At 32.6% G+C, this 20,605-nt stretch overlaps 1 protein-coding gene across 5 annotated transcripts in view; it reads right to left on the bottom strand.

Annotated features, from left to right (window-relative positions):
• Positions 1-682: 682 nt before the first annotated feature.
• The window catches only part of LOC132734603 (uncharacterized), a 43,918-nt gene continuing 23,995 nt past the window's right edge, over positions 683-20,605 (bottom strand). For all 5 annotated transcript variants that reach the window (XM_060721396.1, XM_060721397.1, XM_060721398.1 and 2 more), the window contains 6 exons: positions 18,520-19,081; positions 17,315-17,561; positions 16,132-16,294; positions 9,674-9,811; positions 5,019-5,187; positions 683-3,151 (listed from right to left, as the gene is read on the bottom strand). In XM_060721396.1, the coding sequence (XP_060577379.1) occupies positions 1,280-3,151; positions 5,019-5,187; positions 9,674-9,811; positions 16,132-16,294; positions 17,315-17,561; positions 18,520-18,951 (3,021 nt within the window). In that variant the 5' untranslated portion in view covers positions 18,952-19,081 and the 3' untranslated portion in view covers positions 683-1,279. The remainder of the gene's footprint in view (positions 3,152-5,018; positions 5,188-9,673; positions 9,812-16,131; positions 16,295-17,314; positions 17,562-18,519; positions 19,082-20,605) is intronic.

Below are 20,605 nucleotides of genomic sequence, written 5' to 3'. Positions count from 1 at the left end.
AGAAAAAATTTCCAATTCTCACCCATAATCCCACAATGTGTCTCTTGCAACTTTGATACTAATAATGGAACAATCTGATTTTTTCATATGCAAGTTTCACTCTTACACTTCTGCCATGCACGCAACCAGTGCAGACCAAGATTACCTGGTTCATTTGCGCTGTCTGCTCATAGTCTGCACTATTCACTATTTGGTCAGAACATTTTATAAATTTTCCCCCTAAGTTTGATGAATAACCTTTTCCATATTGAAAAATGGACAAGTCCATTTAAGATATTTAGGGAGGTAAGGATTTAAACTATACGTCTCCAGATGAGTTGAAAATTAATGTATTCAGGAAAGTCAAATCAAACTTAAAACAATGCGCATGTATTGTTTATGAAAGGTAACAAAAACAACATGATACTTCGTTTTTAAGAAAAAAAAATCTATCCTTTTTTTAATCCCATTATCTTTATCCCAAGTAAGAAGTATTCTCGATATTTTAGTTGATACAGAATTAACTTTAGTTCAATAATATAGGAAGCTTTTAGTCAGTAGAAACACTCTTGAATCCATTCCTGGAACCAAACCAGTACCTAGCAATGGATGTAAAATGTCTTGCTCAAAGGAAAGGACAGCTTTCAACTGTCAGGGTTTGTTATTTTTTCATATATTCAGAAATTTCTGTCAAAAGTTACTGCCTACAGCTCCCATAACTCACTTTATTTAATCACCCAACAATATTTACTACCTACAACACTTGATAAATATTCATAAAAATCTGCATGTACCTGTTGATTTGTTACTTTAACAAAATCACCAATTACGTAATTACTAATTATTATCAATAATGCTGAAACAGATTAAAATCTGTTTAATAATCAACTATTTACTGCAAACAAAAAACTGCAATAAAACATCTACCGAAACAATTTCCTTCATTAAAAAATTCCAAAATTTATAATTCATCAATCACTAAAACCATTATAATTAAATCAAGTGAACTCAACAACAATAAAACAATTACACTTTCAATGAAATTGAAAAATAAATTAACAGTAATAATGATTTCAAACTTCTAAAAAAAATGCAAAATTCAGAAATAATGCAAAGTAATAGTAAATGAAATAAACAAGCCTGTGGCCCAAAAAAAATGTAAGCTTGAAAAAAGCTTCGATTACAATCTTTGTCAATAAGCAAAGCAAACATATGATCAGTCTATGAAGTCAAAATTTCTGTTTTTTCAAAACATCAATCTTCTAAAAGTCACTAAATATATTTAAAATAACAAACTGTTTCAGGTTTCCATGGAAACAGAATTTTCTCCTGAATTTCCACTATCTGTACTATTTGTAACCATTTCACCTTCTGGTGTTGACAAAAGCGAAGCACTTTTATTCTGAACACTTCCCGCACTGCTGCTGTGAATGTCTCCATTCACTAATTTAGTGACCTTTGACCTCTGAAGGTCAGACTCAAGGTCAATTTGTCTTTTGTTTACCTCTGTGCCATTTGGACTGCTTCCATTTTGACTTGACACACTTTTACCACTGTCAGAGTCGTCCGAACAGTTTGAGCACCCACTTTGAACACTGTTCTGCTCAACATCAGATTTCTTCTTAACCACATTGACTAATTCATTTTCATTTCGTATGATCCACTTATTTTTACCAACAGCTACTATTTCTAACTCTTTGTCAAACAGGTACAACATTTCCTGCGTGTACGGAACTTTTGAAGCAGCAGCTGATGATTGTAATGTTTTCCGCTCATCCTCACCATTTAATAAGTTAGAATGCTCGTTTGTTACTGGAACTGCCTGTATTGTAACAACCTTCAAATTCTGAGCCGTAGCTTGTTGTTGTTGTTGTAGCGTTTCATTAACAGGTGCATCTTTTGGTGACGACTGTTGTTTAACATCGGATTTTCCAGATGCTGCCAAAGCTGTTTCATTAACTTTATTTGTCAAATGTGGCGATGCCTCTCTCACGTGAGACAAATCTAAAGGAGATCCTGAACTATGGCTATCATTTGATACTGGACTATGGCCTAGTGGACGCTGTAAAGGCCAAGATGGAGACATGAAACCTAAAACAGCTCCTGGTATGGCAGTCGAAGCAGTAGCAGGAAAACGTGGAGAAGCTGAAATCGGAGGTGAAGCTGAAAGTGGCCCTGGCGAAGAATTCATTGAACCTAATCCTCGATCTGGTAGATTGTAGTTATATACTCCCGCATTTCTCTTATCAAGAGTGGTAACCGGAATATTGAATGCTGGGTGTGGTAGTTTCGACGCTCCTCTGTGTGACTTTTTCCTCTCATGAACAACAGTAGGCGGGGTTACAGCAGTGACAGGAGAGCCACTAGAAACCTGCCCTCCTAGGATATGAGATACATTTGGCTGCGGTACAATTAACTCCCCTGATTGAGATTTTCTTTGCTTTGGAGAGTTAGCTGCCTTTCCATTGCTTGTGCTACTTCCCTTTCCTACTGAAAGTGTTGGCGAAATACTTCCTTTTGTGATTATGTTTCCATTTCCAGTGGCAGGGCTTCCCTTATTTTCCACGACAATCCCAGATTTCATCAACAGGTCTGCATCTTGTTTCATTGCAACATATTCCGGCACCACCTTTTTAGCCTCTGTTTCCATTTTCGAAGCCGATTCTGAATCAACAATCTTATTCTCTTCCCGATTTAAATTAACAACCTGTGCACTTATCAAGTTTGAGATGACTGAATGCAATGTGGGTTGCGACTTTCCATCGCCTTTTACCTCTTCTTTATCCCTATCGAACACTTCGTCACTGTCACTATTTGACGATGATTTTTGAACAGAAACAGCGTCTGCTTGCTTATGTAATAAAAGTCCGTTATCAGGATGAGCAATCAACGTGGCTCTTCCTTCTTCCATCTGCAGCACGACAGTCTCTCCGATATTTATATCCGGCACAGAGTCAGGCGAATGAATTTGTAACATTGCCTGTGACAGTGGTGATTTCGCTCTCGTAGTGTTCACCTCACTTTGACTGTCTTTCGACACTGCAGTTGACAATGTTGTCGCCACAGACGACGGTCCCGTTATAAGTTTCTGAACACCCTCGCTGTCCAACATGCGCTGGATGGCTTCATCCAACTGATTTTGACGGTGATAGAGGGGTATATTGTCCAAATTCTGAAAATATAGGCAACCACTAGTGAGAATATAGTTTCTACCACCTTTTTTCAAAGTGCACAATTCATTCTCCTAAAAACTCCCCCATCATTCCCTAACTCTAGTCTAAAGACTTTCAGTCATTTTGAATTTGAATAAGAATAGTTTCTGGATGTTTGAGGGCAGTATCATTTTCTTTTCCGTCCAGGGTCGAGAGTTCTTCCTCTATTTTGATAACTTTAGCACTTGGTGGTGTTAATATCTGTCAAAATGAAACAAAAACATATTTGGTCAGTTTTTTCTGCAGTGTGAAAGAGCCCTATATAGATTCATTTTGACAGATACTATAGAGTATGAATCTGGGCAAAGGGAAGTAATGCAGTTTAAAAGGAAGTCCTATTCAAATTTGAGTTACCTCCCTTGTATCACTGGTGTAATATATCTAGGACAATAATGAGGTTAATCTGAATTTGCAAAAAAAAATACACAATTAATTTGCCAAGTAAACACATCTGTTTTCTTTTTGTATCAACATAAGATAGATAAACCTTGTTTATGCTATAACAACCATTCTTTTTTTCTCCATGATTTATGTAATTCTTATAAAAAACATATTTACCAAGCATTCATGCAATTTAAAGATATACATTCTTTACTTAAAAAGATTAACTGTTAACATGCTTTATCTGTTTTAACAGACTTATCCCACTTTGAAATTGGAATGGTCCATTATCAAATGAAGGGTGGGTGGGATGAAGTGCAGTTTGGGGCCTTCGATATCAACATGCTAAAATTATGATGCCAAACATACATAATCTGTACAGATTAACAAACAACCTTGACCAACTTTTACCAATTCATTTTTTCATTTGGCTTTTCTAATTCCCAGAGTAAAATTTGGCAACAAACAATAAAGAGAAGAGAATGATCTGTAAAACTGACTGCTCAAATTGAATGTTGGCAAGTTTGATATTGGTGACAATAACCTGATCATAATTTAGCATGTAAAGAGTGCTTCATAACAATATTGTCTATTTAACAAGTACCTTGGGAAAGCCATCAACCCCATGTTTTCTGGTTTTATTTGGTTGGGTTTAACATTCCACCAACACAGTAAAGGTCATAATTATGGCAACTTTCCCGCTTTAGTGATGGTGGAGGAAGACCTCAGGTACCCCCTCCATGCATTATTTCAGGCACAAATGGGCATCTGAGTAAAGCCACTGATCAACCCAATGTAATTATGTCAGATAAATAATTACCCTGTGACTTTGGGTAACTAATATAAACAGGCAAATTTACTTAAAACATAAAAACTAACCATTTTATGGAAATTTGCGCAAGATTTTTGTCTTAATTTTTGTTTCAAATTTGGTATTATTATAAGTTTAATGAAGAATGAGCAGTTACAATAAACCCTTTGCAAAAAAATATTTTATACTCGTTTAGTCAAAAAGCTTAAAACGTTAAAAATTTGTCAGCAGTAACATTCAAGTGGATAATAAAATTTTTTGAGAAAAAAATTGTATGTTAAAACACTAGAGAGAAAAAAATCTTTTCAAACTCGCAACCTCTCACTCAAGAGGCCTATATAGTTTAGTTGGTTCAGTAAACCTCCGGTTCTTTATCATACCTAAATCTTGAAACTTTGTCAAATTACGTCTCGGCTTTTCAGGTAGAATAAAGTCTTCCCTCATTGAAACCATTCAAATCAGTCAAGTGTTACTTGAATAGTTATCATTTTTGAAGTGTATCATGTCCTGTTGTTACTATTTTCAGCCTATTTGTTTTCCTTTACATGTACTTTGTATGAAATACGACACGCTTGTTTGAAACATAAAAACCTTTTGTGAAATATGAAATAAAAGATAAATATTGTTACACCCACCTCTTCCTGGTCACTAGTTGACACAGAATACGTCGGCAACGTCAGGTTGTCAAGACTGGTCGCACTGTCGAGACTGCGACGCTGTAAGATGGCCTTGTCTCGGATTATACGATTTATTGAACTAATACTTGGAATATTTTTCTCATTACAGATCCCTTCCTCTAACAGTCTGAAAATATATAAAGTAACAGTTACATTATAATATTAGCAACAAAAACAAAAAACATTCTTCAACAACAACACATTGCTTTTTATAAAGTTGACATTGATGTTTTTCCTTTTATTTAAATTTAAGAAAACTGCTGAAATATTGTTATCTTTCGAGAGTCCATACTGACCGGAAACCTTTTACCTCTTTAAAACATCAAAGATAAATGGTTTTTCATTTTTTTTTTGTTTCATTTTTTTTTAATTGAGTTTAAAATCACACCAATACAACTGAGGTCATATGGCAACATTCCAGCTTTATTGGTGGAGGAAGGCCATATATAAGGTACCCCTCCATGCACCAACCGGCACCAGAGTAGAACCACTGACATTTCGTAAGGCAGCTGGATAGCTTCCTCACACTGGCAGGATCCGAACCCACAGCAATGAGGGGCAAACATGGCCACGGACGCCTCCCTGATTTTTATTCAATCATAAATTACAAAATACAATTTTCAACCCAAAAATATGCCCCATTGTTTAATTCTTCAAAGCAGTTCACGCAAAAAATCTAAATAAATTAAATCGAAATGAGTTTATTTAACTTCAGAGTTCAGTGGCTATGAACATGACTTATCAGGTATGAATATTGATTTACAATATGCTATATCATGACAAAACGGACATTTTTTTTTTCGCGTAATCATTCAAACATTTTATCAATGTAACAATGGATATTTCTTCTTCTTCCTGGTTACCATAGATTAAAATTTTCCTCAATATATTATTTCATATTTATTACAGGTGACTGATTTTACAAAAATTTGGTACAATTTCTGCTAAATTACAAGATGCGAGTTACTCATTGTTACATGATATAATTATCATACACAGGGTAATTTTTATATTAACTGTATTTCTAGAACATTCGCTTATAATCTCTGATATTATTTTACATTTTCATAAGCGGATAACTCAAAAATTTACAATTAAAGCATAACTAACCAATTTTTTTTCAATTTTTCATAAACTTATTGTAATCATGATCCTTTTTAATCATGCAAAGTTAAAAAAATAAATATCTGTGCTAATTCAAATTTGTGTATCATTTCATGAAGGTCTGAACAAATTAAGTTGTGTCCAAAATTTCTAATCATTAGCTCACTAAATTTTTCCGGAATCACGCAAAATGACCCAAAAATGGAAGGGTTTAAACTAAATTAAGACTAAACATTGTACAAAAATTTCAATTTTTAAGATGTAGTTTTAAGTGTAATTATGTTTTTACATATTTTTTCTGTGGTCCAGTTGATCCTATAATGTACAGCTTTTGGACCTCAGTGGAATTTCTTAAATGTATTATTATATAAACCCTTCAAAATATGAAGAAATGTACTATACTTGCTCCACTTACTTTAACCTAAATACTATATTAAATTTGCCATGCATGCTTGTAAGTAGGCTACAAGATTTTTTCCCTCCTCTTATAAAACAAGGCAATAAGCTTATGATATATGCTTATAATTGTTTCCTATTATATTAAATGTACAAAATATTATAATGAATAACAAAGTACATTTGTACTGTATCTCATATAATTCACAAAACTTATGTACAACACATACTTTTACATATTTTTTTTTTCTTAACCCAGCTGTTGGACCTTAACCTTGAGCCTGCTGTTGCCAGGCAACTGATTGCAGCAATGCGACAAGTGCAGACTAAGGTCAGCCAGTACATCTGTGCTGTCTGCACTATTTGCTACTCAGGCCATTGTCACCTAAGAGCAATAACTTGTTAACTCCAATTAAATTTAGAAGAACTTAACCCGTTACTGCACAAAGGTGACAAATTATATTCTAAAGTTCTCCCTAAAAATGATAAATGGTTTCGTCCATATTGAAAGATGGACAAGTTCATCTAAGATATTTAGAGTTGTAAGGATTAAAGTGATAATTAAACCTTTGTTAAACTTAAGTTTTTTTGCCTGAAGGTAGGTATATTACACAGGGTTTGACCGTATTTTGTACAAAAGTTATATAAACAAGTATAATAAGTAACCTACTTTAAAACTGATGGATATGGCTTCGAATTTTTTGGAACAGCTTACAGTCAAACCTGAGTTTAAAGACCACATTCAGATAAAGATCACATTTCAACAAACCTTCATTGATTGAACAGAACAAAAGTACCTCCAAATAAATACCACTTGTTAATAAAGACTATGTTCAATCTATCCTTTAGATGTCCTTTATTCATAGGTTTGAATCAGAATTTTAAAGGAATAACAAAATACAAACAATTAAGCTATTAGCAGTGTTACAGGCAGATGTGCAGGCTGGCCTGGCTTTAGTCCGATGGCAAACTGGCCTATTACTTTTGTTTCCACTTAGGTTGAGGGCAGTTAAAATACTTAAATATTTACTTATATGATTCTTAAGTCTGAACACCTGTTTGCTGTTAACATTTATAAATTATATAATTTATGACATATTATAACCATGTGCAATAACTGGCATGCTCCATGGTGCATGTAACAATTATAAATAAATCTTTCATGTTTTTTTTTTCTCCTCCCTCCCTTAAGCAGTAATTCAATGAATAATTAAATAACTAATAATGCATGAATGATTTGTGGGGCCCATAATTTCACACTATATTGAGAGAAATTGCTTATTATATCATGCAGCTAATGACTCGATACTAACAACTTGATAGTGGGTTTTTTGGCATTAAATCATCACAGATATTCTGTGTTCAATTTTTCAAGCACAGTCAAACTGGCTGTCTTTAACAGCTATTGCATTTACCAGAAAACAATTTGCATTGCTCTTAAATTCTGTACCAGAAATACCTGAGCCGTGTCACGACAAAACCAACATAATGGGTTTGCGACCAGCATGGATCCAGACCAGTCTGCGCACCCTATCAGTTTCTCTACTTGTAATAGAGTTTGTAAGCCAACAGCATGGATTCTGATCAGACTGCGCGAATGCGCAGGCTGGTCTGGATCCATGCTGGTCGCAAACCCATTATGTTGGTTTTGTTGTGACACGGCTCAGTCCTGCCTTCTCTCAGCAACTCAGGTGACTTTTAACACATTATTAACTCAATTGCTACATTATATTTTCAATTAACATGTTAAATTATTTTGTATTTTCAATTAATACATTATGTTACATTATATTTTCTGGCAACATGATAAGTTACATTATATTCTCAATTGACACGTTATGTTACATAATATATTAAATTAACACGTTACATTACTTTTTCAATAAACAATCTACGAAACATTTATGTTTCTTTCCTTTCCAACAAATACTAGTTTAATGATAAATGGACATTTTCCAGGCAGGGTGAGACCAAAAAATATAATTTTTATATCACTTTAGAATAAAGTTGGCTTGCACATGGAGACTGAGGGGACCAATTGCCTGTTCATGCCAGTTTTCGAGTAGCTTTGTCACATGAAATATTTCAAAGTCTCTGGGCTGGAATTCAAACACACACCAACCAGGGCAAGGTGATTTAAAGCCAGTTTACATAACATTGCCTCTGGAATCCCAATTAAATTAATATTATCAAGGGTCTTGGGCAAGAGATCATGTGAAAAAAGATAAAATGTTGTTTTATTTATTTTTTATTTCCTGTACACCCTGTAATAGACAATGATTTCCTTTTGAGAGATAAATTATTTCTTTAATTTATAGCACGAAAAACCATTATAACAACCAACAATATTTACATTTATTGAAAAAAATCTTTTTGTTATTAATGATGCATATCGAAAATACCTAGTCTAGATGATTTCCGTCATTAAACGCCTGACAAATTTGCTCTTTCAAGTTTTTATTTGATCTTGACACTGAAATCTTATCAGTTAATTTCGTCATTCCCTTTTCATAGAAAAGATTCAGCTTCTCTTTATTATATATTATTAACATAGGGAGAAAATACCCACACTAGACAGGATTTTTGTAACCATTTAAAAGTTGTCAGATATAATCTTGAAATCTTGATGTATCATTTTAGGGATGATATAATAATGGTGATATAATTTGTATGAGAAATGAGTAAATAGTTTGACAATAAACAGTTGAACCATGATGACAGTAAAATAAAATGCATCATACTTATGAATACAGCTCATGCATGACCAATTTAAATTAAGATCCAGTAGTATTATGGGAGACACTTTATCAAACAGTTAGAATTGCATCCATGCATAATGGCCATAACCTGTCCTCTAACCAAAATAACCCAGATTTCTAACCAGGCAAGCCCCACTCTCTACCCAGACTAGCTCTGCATCTGCATAGACTTCTCCAGCTCTCTATACTATACTGTTGATGACTTCATTTCAGTATAGTGACACTTAATTTAAAGCATACTTATCAAGTAAACTAATCAACTATTGTGTAACATCAAGGCATGAAGATTTCATTGTACAAGTTTAAAGTCATTTATCCTTATACAGGTTACGTATCTGTTACAAATTCACTCACTTTTGTCGGATTTCCCATGCAAACATCTGTGGATTTTGCGCCTTGTAGAATCTGACCTTAGCAACAACATCAGCCGTGGTCACCTTCGGTTTGCTTCCGCCAATCTGACCGGGATTTATACTTCCGGTCTTCCGGTATCTGTAAAAAATGTAAGTTTATTATAATTAGTCTTGATGTAGCAAAGACAACTATAAAATGTACATGTATGTATAATTGAAATAAATCAGTTGCAAAACACAAAAAAAAGATTTTATTTATTAGTTGATGGCAAGTTGGCATTACACTTCATGTCCTAATTTCAAATTTTTTTATTCTTTATATCATAAAACTTTTAAATATGCTTCTGAGTCAATTTTTTTAGGCCTGTAGAAGGATCATATAAATGAATGCATGTTTGTTTTTAACTGCGACAGTAAAATCCAGAATTAATCATCAATCAGTCTTTATGCATATCTCTAAGCTACTTTCGGACACATTTAATCAATCTTGGTAGTGGGGCTTAATTCCCTCCACAAACCGAAACTATCAATTAAACTTTTTACGCTCAGTAAAGCTGAACCAGTGTAGAACAAGACTATCAGTGTAATTAATCACGTTTCACGAAAAACGTCAGTCAAGCGTTAAATGCCAAAACCCTCGTATACAATACATTAAACGTGGATACTTGAGCCTTCGCCAAACTGCTCGCTCACCGTAACCAGCAATTAATTCTATTATAAAACCCAACGCCACTGAAGTGCACATTTTTGTAGCTCTGATATTTGAGAAGTGATCCGTATTTCAAAAAGATTGTTATCAACACCGTGGTGCTTTAAAAAAAATACATAAGTATTTATGTTCCGTGTTTAACAAATGAGTTTCGAATTTTTACCACACAGAGTCTCATGTTACCACCATCCTTGATTCTGTTTACGCAAGAACGATTCAAACTTCCACCTCACTTCGATAGTTTTAAAATTTCTCTTAATCAAGCGTACATAAAAGTATAAAATTATTTCTCCGTATAGAAAATGCTCCAGTTACTTTTCTCTCGAGAATTACACACAAAAAGACCTATAAGTACTATTACACATTAAAAGACCCATACGTAAAACTTTTCGAGATTTTAATATTTGTCTCGATAACAGCACCTGAACAATGGAGGAAGAAACACGGAACAACAAATTGGTGACTAAACAATTTTCTATTACAAAACCAACCTTGCTTCTTTTCAAACATTCTTATCCAACATGATACATATACACACACACACACAAAAAACAGGGGGTAGACAAAAAGAATTTGCTGCCGCAATGTTCCATTGACGACCAATGAACCTTTACAAAACACATCAAACGGACAAAAAAACTTACGACTTAGCTTACATTTGTCCAAAATCAATGGTGCGAAAAATAACTTAAACATTTGTGCATAAAAGATTTAAATGAAATATCGATGAATGCATTCGTTTCCTCGCTTTGGAATGAATTCCAGTACAATAGCTTTATGCAATCGGATATTCAATACATTTTAACGTAACCCATTTAATACAATCAAAACCTATGATAAAATACTACTGATAAATCCTGTTGACCTGTTTGTTAAACATGATAAAACAGGATATGTGAAACTTTTGATTAAAAACCATCTTATTTTAACTTCGTATGATGCATTTAAATATTGAACAGGAAACTTCCAGGATACAGATACTATAATTCAAACATTTAAAGATATGACTTTAATATGCTTCCTGATTAACAAGGTATCATTCTCAATCAAATTTTACCTAAAATTATCACCAACTCTTTCAAAGTCAATCCAAGTAAAGTTATCACCATCTCTATGAAAACTCACCAGATGGTTAAGTAATATTTAAGATAACCAAATTAAGTTACCACTATCTCTATGAGTTATCACCATTTAAACATCATCAAGGTCTAGATATCACCATCTCCATGAAAAGATAACCAAGGTCAAGATATCATCGTCTTTATACAGAAGATTACCAAAGTTATATTATCACCATCTCTATTATTTATCATCATTTAAAGATAACCAAGGTTAAGATATCAACATTTCTATACAGAAGATTACCAAAGTTAAATTATCACCATCTCTATAAGTTATCATCATTTAAAGATAACCAAGGTCAAGATATCAACATTTCTATACAGAAGATTACCAAAGTTAAATTATCACCATCTCTATAAGTTATCATCATTTAAAGATAACCAAGGTCAAGATATCAACATCTCTATACAGAAGATTACCAAAGTTAAATTATCACCATCTCTATTAGTTATCATCATTTAAAGATAACCAAGGTCAAGATATCAACATCTCTATACAGAAGATTACCAAAGTTAAATTATCACCATCTCTATTAGTTATCATCATTTAAAGATAACCAAGGTCAAGATATCAACATCTCTATACAGAAGATAACCAAAGTTAAATTATCACCATCTCTATTATTTTCTCATCATTTAAAGATAACCAAGGTCAAGATATCAACATCTCTATACAGAAGATAACCGAAGTTAAATTATCACCATCTCTATTATTTATCATCATTTAAAGATAACCAAGGTCAAGATATCAACATCTCTTTACAGAAGATTACCAAAGTTAAATTATCACCATCTCTATTATTTATCATCATTTAAAGATAACCAAGGTCAAGATATCAACATCTCTATACAGAAGATAACGGAAGTTAAATTATCACCATCTCTATAAGTAATCATCATTTAAAGATAACCAAGGTCAAGATATCAACATCTCTATACAGAAGATAACGGAAGTTAAATTATCACCGTCTCTATTATTTATCATCATTTAAAGATAACCAAGGTCAAGATATCAACATCTCTATACAGAAGATAACGGAAGTTAAATTATCACCATCTCTATTATTTATCATCATTTAAAGATAACCAAGGTCAAGATATCAACATCTCTATACAGAAGATTACCAAAGTTAAATTATCACCATCTCTATAAGTAATCATCATTTAAAGATAACCAAGGTCAAGATATCAACAACTCTATACAGAAGATTACCAAAGTTAAATTATCACCATCTCTATTAGTTATCATCATTTAAAGTAACCAAGGTCAAGACATCAACATTTTTATACGGAAGATTACCAAAGTAAAATTATCACCATCTCTATTAGTTATCATCATTTAAAGATAACCAAGGTCAAGATATCAAAATCTCTATACAAAAGTTACCAAAGTTAAATTATCACCATCTCCATTAGTTATCAACATTTAAAGATAACCAAAGTCAAGATATCAACATCTCTATTAAGATACACAGTTAAGTAATTAGTATATTTATTTTCACCTTATTATGAAAAGATAAACCTTCTAAATTTCATCAACAGGATGTAGCTCTATAGTTAATTCTCTTTCAACATGTTGCGGGCCGCCCTGCTATCTTTGGTAGTTTCATTTAATTTTCTTATATATTCATTTATGGTAGATATCTTAATTTTCTGACATATTTTAGACTTAATGAAATTCTCAGAAAACATTTCTGGATAGACTGAGAAGCACCTTAGAAAGCATGTATGCTGATAATAATGATATTAGAAGGTGAAAGTAAAGACTTGTTCATAGAATTAGCCTCTGAATCAATTTTGGACTTGAGATATTTAAACCCTTTATATAATAATGGACATTTCAAAATTAGAATGTAACGAAAGTCCATTTAACAAATTAAGCAATGAGTTGTTGCCATATTAATTAAGAGGTTCAGAAAAGCGTGACAAATCGCTGGAGGGCGATAATGTAAAATGTAATGCAGGCTGATCATTCATGTGGAGAAATTAACACAGGTCATCATCAATGTATGTACAAATGGTCATTAATAATAATTTCACTTTATATGGTGAGGGGAGGTGGGAGGGGGGGGGGGGCGATAAACCAAATGTAAACACTGTAATTTATCACTTTAATTAGCATGCACCTTGATAAATTAAAAATGCATTTCACCATCCATGTCTTGCTTTTTCCTCAAGGTAAAAAAAAATAACTATTAAATTTATTATACTCTTGACTTTTGGAAGTCATATTAAGTCCCTCGAAAATAACTTCTCCAAGGTCCAATAATAACTTCTCTTGTGTCTATATTAAAGTTATTCAACTTGACCGCTGTCTTACTCATAAACAATCTAATTTGATGTTTATCTTAAATTTCAATTAAAATATCCATTATTTTTATCTTTCTTTTTTCTAAACTATGATGTAAACCAAAGAAAACATTTTTTTTTATGTCTGGGTTTGTTTTAAGTCAACATCAACATTGTTAAGATGCATGGTGTGACATTTCAGGTTTCAACTAATTGAGATGGACCTCATGTGCCTCTCCCTGCATTTCAGACATGAATGGGTACCTGCACACATCCATAAACCTTCTGCCAGCATGTGAGCCTGATAGTCCCAGCAAAGCAGGATAATAAAGCTATTCATTCAATTTCAACTTTATTTAGGCCCTAAACTTATCTCTATGTTTATTGAAGTAACTTGGTCAACTATGGTTGAGTTTGGAATGTCCCTAATGGCTTAATGTGACATTATGCCCATCCAATTGTAAATGCTGAGTGCACAGGTAAAAGTCAAAATAACTTTACATATTGCCATAATAATTGTGTTCAATTTTAAATTTTACTATGAAAACATAATCAAGATTCCACATGACCCATGGAAATGTCTATAAATATCATTCAGAATGTATTTGTAATGTTAAATTTTCTTTTAAAAAAAGGGCAGCAGACTTTTTCATAATTTAAGTAGATTTAATATTTTATCCCATTATAATTTTTGATCAGTTGATAGTGGTCAATCACCATTATAATAGTGAATCTCTTGAAACATTTACATGTACTATTTCATCTAAATTTGCAGTAAAGGAATGAGCATGTCACTTTAAGCAATATCACTCTGACTTACAGTAAAGATTAAGCAATATCGCTCTGACTTAAAACCCTGCAAAAACCAATAAACGACAATAAATTTCCAGATGAAAGACTTAAGCAAAAGTTTCGGGATAAGAAATTTTCAAAATCAAACTGCAATTAACAAAATACTTCCTAAAGAATCTTAATAAAGCCATAAGTGTACAAAGTGTTTCAAACCATTTAAATTCTAGGCATGCAAAAAGAGCTCAAAATGCTTATCTTCAAAAAATAAAATGCAGTCATTCACTTATAATTGAATAAAAGTATTCACATTCACACATTCCATGGGCGTATACCTTTTAATTTTTATCTTTATTCTGTTTTTTTTTTCTTCTCTTAATTTCAAAAGTTTAATGTCACTTTCCCATGAGACAAAATGTCTTCAGTATTATCACAGTTAAATACACAGCGATTCAACCATGACATGCAAATCAGCAATTTACATTTAAAATGCTTGACTGACAATTAAATGGAAATAAATTGCTGTCAAATTAATACTTGATAATAAAAGTACCATTATATATTTACTACACAAACATAACATTAAGATTCACAACCATTATTACACCTGGCATTAACATAAACATGGGCAGGGTTGCTTTCCTTTATGCAAAACATGAACATAACAGAGGCCTTATTATACGAGCCTACCTACGCCCCCCACCCCCACCCCCCCCCCCTTCCAAAATGCCAGCTTCACAACTGAAAGTAATGCCACTTTCATTTGTTCCAGGCCCAACAAACTTTCTAAGATTCTATTCAGGACATTGCCAGCGACCTCTCAAAATAATAACCAGTCACGTTGTTGAAATATCTCAATTAAATAATCTTGCTTTTATCAAATAAAGGAAAAAATTTTGAATTGTAAATTGGTTTTCACAAAATTATGTCAATACAATGCTTCCTCTTTTACAATTTTAAGGAAATTACACTAAAATTTCACAATTTCAAGAAAATCGTGCTTGTCTTATAGAAATCAGGAAAGCCCGAGTCCCTTCAAATTTTAGGGGGGAAAGGCAACGATGGGATAAAAATTTTACCTATTTATACTGTTCTTTATCAGAGGGTTAGTAATTTTAACATACACTAACAGATATAAATGCATAGCTCCTAAATCTCCAAAATTATTAGAGAAGCTTTTAGTTATACTGGCTTTCTGTTACTCGGTAAATGTGTGTTTTTCACAGTACAAACAAACTTTCACCATTATAGCTTCATGGTGCACTACCTGTCACAAAAGATTAGTCAACCTGTTGCGCTTATTTTGGAAGATGTTACTGTAAAAGTTTGTTTATACCTATGGATTAGATGGGAAAACCCCAAATATTTTTAATTCCGGAGTTAATTATTCTCCACCAAGGGGTCTTTGGTTCAAGCCATACTGAGGTCAATACCATGATTACTCCTATGGAAGTGATTCTGGCCACTTCAAGTAAGCGAACTCTGGTGTGGTATTAATATGCTCAAACCTTTCACCGGAATCCATCTAAAATATATATGTTTAAAACTAACCTGTTTAAAATCTTGCTAACACAGCCATGAGAGACCTGAAGTTGCCGGCTGATCTCACACGGTCTGATCCCCTGGAGGGCCAGTTGTAATATCTGGACCCGGAGGTGGTCAGGTAGTGGGCGCCCATTGGTGAACTCTCTGCCATACTGGTTTACATTTCTAGCTGTGAATTAATGAAATTTTAATAATTTATTTTTTTACATTCAATGTTCATACAATATATACATTATATACATTAAGATCAATACTTAAATGTAACTATATACTTATACACTTACTTATAGAATATAATTACACCATTTGACAATGTACAAAATTAATATGCATCAACATTTTATAAATTGACATAATACTTTTGTAAAGCTTCAAAGAAATTTATTTTTAAATGTATAATTATGCTTGATAAATATTGAAGAATATATCGTAACAAAAAGAATTTACACAGCAAAATTGCATGCTTTCATGGAATAATTCTGCATACTTTCAGATAAGAATTTTTACTTCAGATACGGATAAAATTTTATTCAATTAAAAGAGCAAATTCAATGACATGTACAATAAATTGACCAAACACTTCCAACTGTTCAAAGAGCGATCGAGTTCTGAATCTGTGGTAGCTGTCAATGCTTATTATGTTGGTTTTCCATATCAAATTGTTTACCCATAAACTGTTAGGAAGTGATCTACCTTTGCAACCCATATATACTCGTATACGTCAGGTCAGCCTGACCATCTGTGCAGTCTGACCGGGCTCTGTACTACTTGTTGCTAAATTTTTGTACCTTGATATTTAAATCCCTAAAACTTTTACATGACTGTTTGAAAATTTTGCTTCTTTATGAGAAGCAATTAAATAGCTGCATACATTGTGTTCAAAATGTAACAAAATTTGAGAAATTTTACAAAACTTAATTTTAAAATTTGTACGGTAACGTCATGGTGTGATGACATCATGAAGAAAATGCAAAACAAGTAAAAATTACTGAAAACCAGTAAAAAAAGCTTGAAATAAACAGAAAATTAGTTTGTTTTGCATCTAAGATTAAAATATATTTCACTCGAGAACACCAGCTATTATATTTTTATTTCGATCTTACATGCAAAACAAACAAATATCCTCAATGTATCTGCCGGCATTAAAGTAAACAAATACACGATTATACATATATGTGTGTATTTTTACCATTTTCTAATTCCGCCTTTTTCTTTGCATCAAGCTCACTGGTTCCCTCCTCTATCACTATGGGAACCGTCACAGGTGAAAATGCTTGACTACCACTGTCACCATTGGAAACAGTCACTGTTGTTGCCTCCATTTTCTTTACCTCAATCGGAAAAACTGTTGTTTTAACTTGACCTTCAGTTTCCTTGGAAAGGTCAAGGACGTTGACAACCTGAGGTTGTTGTTGTTGCTGCTGCTGTTGTTGTTGCTACAATTCATAAATAAATTTATAAATCACCAGACAGTATAATTATGTAAAACTTTATGTTGTAATGTTTTTTTTGTTTTTTTTTATAAGATAGTGAATATATTGCAAGGCACTTTTTTGACAGAATATATGGGGGGAGCCATTACTGAGAACAGATTCTTAAGCTTTTCTTTTTTTCAATTTTTATCAACCTCATAGTATTATGTAAGATAAGGTAAATTTGAAACTTTAAGCCAAAGAAAGTAAATGGTTACAAAGTATAAAATTTAAACCTAAAGATATCAAATGAGATCTGAATGAGGACAGAATTACAACTAAATAACCTACACATTAAGCATGCTTCAGTGAGCTTAAAACAAATACATTCTTTAACATATTTTCAGTACTTTAGTACCTAAATAGATTATTTGAGAGTCACACTTTTACCTGTGCCATTAGCAGTTTAAAGATTTCCCTGTCTTAAAGCAACATGAAACAAAGATTATATCATTTAATAATTATGTTTCCATTGAGAGCTTAATGAGATATGTTGGAAGAAGGTATGCCTTATTTCCCTGACTTAAAATCATTCAAACAATACCATACCACTTTTCTTATTATTTTAGGCATGTTGGTAGAACCTCTGACTCTAACACCGACCATCCATATTAAAAGAATCAGAAAGCAAATTGGTCTTGCCACTGACTCCCAACATTTCTTAAATAAGAGCAAAATTCATGACTCACATGGAGGATTCCGAAATATCAACTGGCACAGAGATGAGTGGTATGTCCTTTGGAGTCAGAAGGGGCAGGTATTCAATTGTCCGTATTGCCCAGGTTGTGGAAAAGTGGTAGTTTTCAAGAATTTACTACATAAATATCATACTGACAAGTTAAGAAATGCCTTCAGATAAAATCGGACAAGTACGTCAAAACCATGGTCAAATCAAATTTTTTTCAGTTATTATCATACCAACCTGTAGCATAGTCTGTTGAAGATGTAGGAAGTTAATGTATTGCTGTTGTAACAGTAACTGATAATTAGCAGTCAATGGTGCCACAAACTGTGCTCCAGTCACTGGTGTCCCTGTTACTAAAGGTGTTGCCAAGGTAACCGTCGACCCATCATCTGAGGTCAAGGTCACAGGCTGTAAAATCTGTGGAGCTTCTCCCACGGAAATTGTCGTAACAGCTGGACTAGATGTTATAATCGGAGCTTCAACCGAGGTCTCTGCCGCTGACAGGGGAGTTAATGTTTTCTGTTCGCCATTTTCACTTTTCATGTCTTCAGAGTTATCTCCCACAGGAATACTCTTCACTGCAGAGGGAGAAAGTTCAATAGTGATAATGTCATCGTCTTCGTCTTCCTCCTTTACCGGCACCGCAGGTTTTATGATTATGTCAGTCATTCTTGATAATGTTTTAAGGAATGCCTGAGAGAAACATAAGTTCTATAAGGTACGTTCTTTTCTCTTCATAAAGCCTGCTTGTAAATTCTTCACATTTTCTGTCAAGGTCACACTTCTACATCAATCGTGCCTGTAAAAAAGACAAAATTATACATGTTGTCAAAAATTCAATCTATTTTGGAAAACTCGAGCCTAGGACCACAGCCATTGACTTCCCTGTATCAAAACGATGATTTTTAGACTGAATATATTGACATGCTTTATAATTAATTATTTAAATAAATTAATAAATAATCATGCAATTTGAATGATAAACCAATCAAAATAATTTAGTTATTATATAATTTAATTATCTAAACAGTAAATGAAATATGCAAATCTCATGTTTTATCTATATCTATGATACATGACATTTTCAATATATTTCATTTATATTCATGAATCATCAATGAAGAATTTTTTTTTTATCAAATAATTATGTTTACACTCCCATTTTTCTAGATTAATTTTTATGGTAATATTTTCAATACATGTGGCAACAATACTGAAGAAACATTTGTAATATTTTAATAGTTAAATATATGTAAATATATATGTAACTGATTATAATTAAACATTCATTTCCAAGAAATCTATGCTGTATATTATAGCATTATCTAAAATTAAAAACAATATTCTATCTTAACTAAAGTCATATACATTTGTACATTATTATGATAATCATTTTCTTCCATCGCACATCAATAAATTAATATAATAACAATACCTCTTCATGTCCAACAAATGAGCCAATCAAATTAATTACATATATACATCAACCTATCACATCGATATATCTGATATATAGGTATTTAAGTATGACAATTTCACCTAACATTTTATATTTCAAACATGTAAATATGGACACTTCTGTACGTAATTTAGCTTCGAGCACTTAACAAGATAATTAACCGTCTTCTCTTTATAATAAGAAGGTTTTCGGTCACGGAGCAGTCGTGTTTAAACACCGTGACAATCCATGTAAATATTGAATTTTACCAGAGGGCAATAATATACAGTCAAAATCTGTCAAGTCGCTACATGTATTTTAACCAGAGGATGTCGTTTTGAACAAGTCTCACTACATTAGGGTTACCATGTTTTTCCAGTTTCAATCATTTTGTCAGTTAACAAAACAAAAACAACAAAATCAACCATATTCAGCATTGTTTATGCAAGGTCTTAGTTTTTGTACTGAAGCTTTCAAATTTTTTTATTACAGACAGTTCTCATCAGAATGCCAAGTTTCAGCACTTGTAACATACACAGTACATTCTTATCAGTATCAAATTTTATGTGCTGACCTTTTCCTTTAAGTTTTAGCCATAATTATAATATTAATATTTGTTATATTAATTTTCAGTTCTTTTGAAACTTGCCATAAAATAACTAAGATGCCCATCTTATATTTTTCTCATTTAAAGGGACACAAATCATAACATTCACACTTAAATACCTAAATATCAAAGGGAGACAACTTCTGCAAAAAGAGAAATCTTATCAGGTACTTTTCTAAATTTCAAAGGGAACTAACTTTCAGTCTCACTTTAAAATTTCTTTAATTAAGACATAATGACAGTAAATAACTTGGTTTTTGTTGAAAATCAGAATATAT

This window comes from Ruditapes philippinarum, unplaced genomic scaffold, assembly GCF_026571515.1.
Source record: "Ruditapes philippinarum isolate M1 unplaced genomic scaffold, ASM2657151v2 ctg6432_1_1_1_1, whole genome shotgun sequence".
Classification (NCBI taxonomy): domain Eukaryota; kingdom Metazoa; phylum Mollusca; class Bivalvia; order Venerida; family Veneridae; genus Ruditapes; species Ruditapes philippinarum.
The sequence above is the reverse complement of the archived record's forward strand: the minus strand, read 5'-3'. Positions and strand labels throughout refer to the sequence as shown.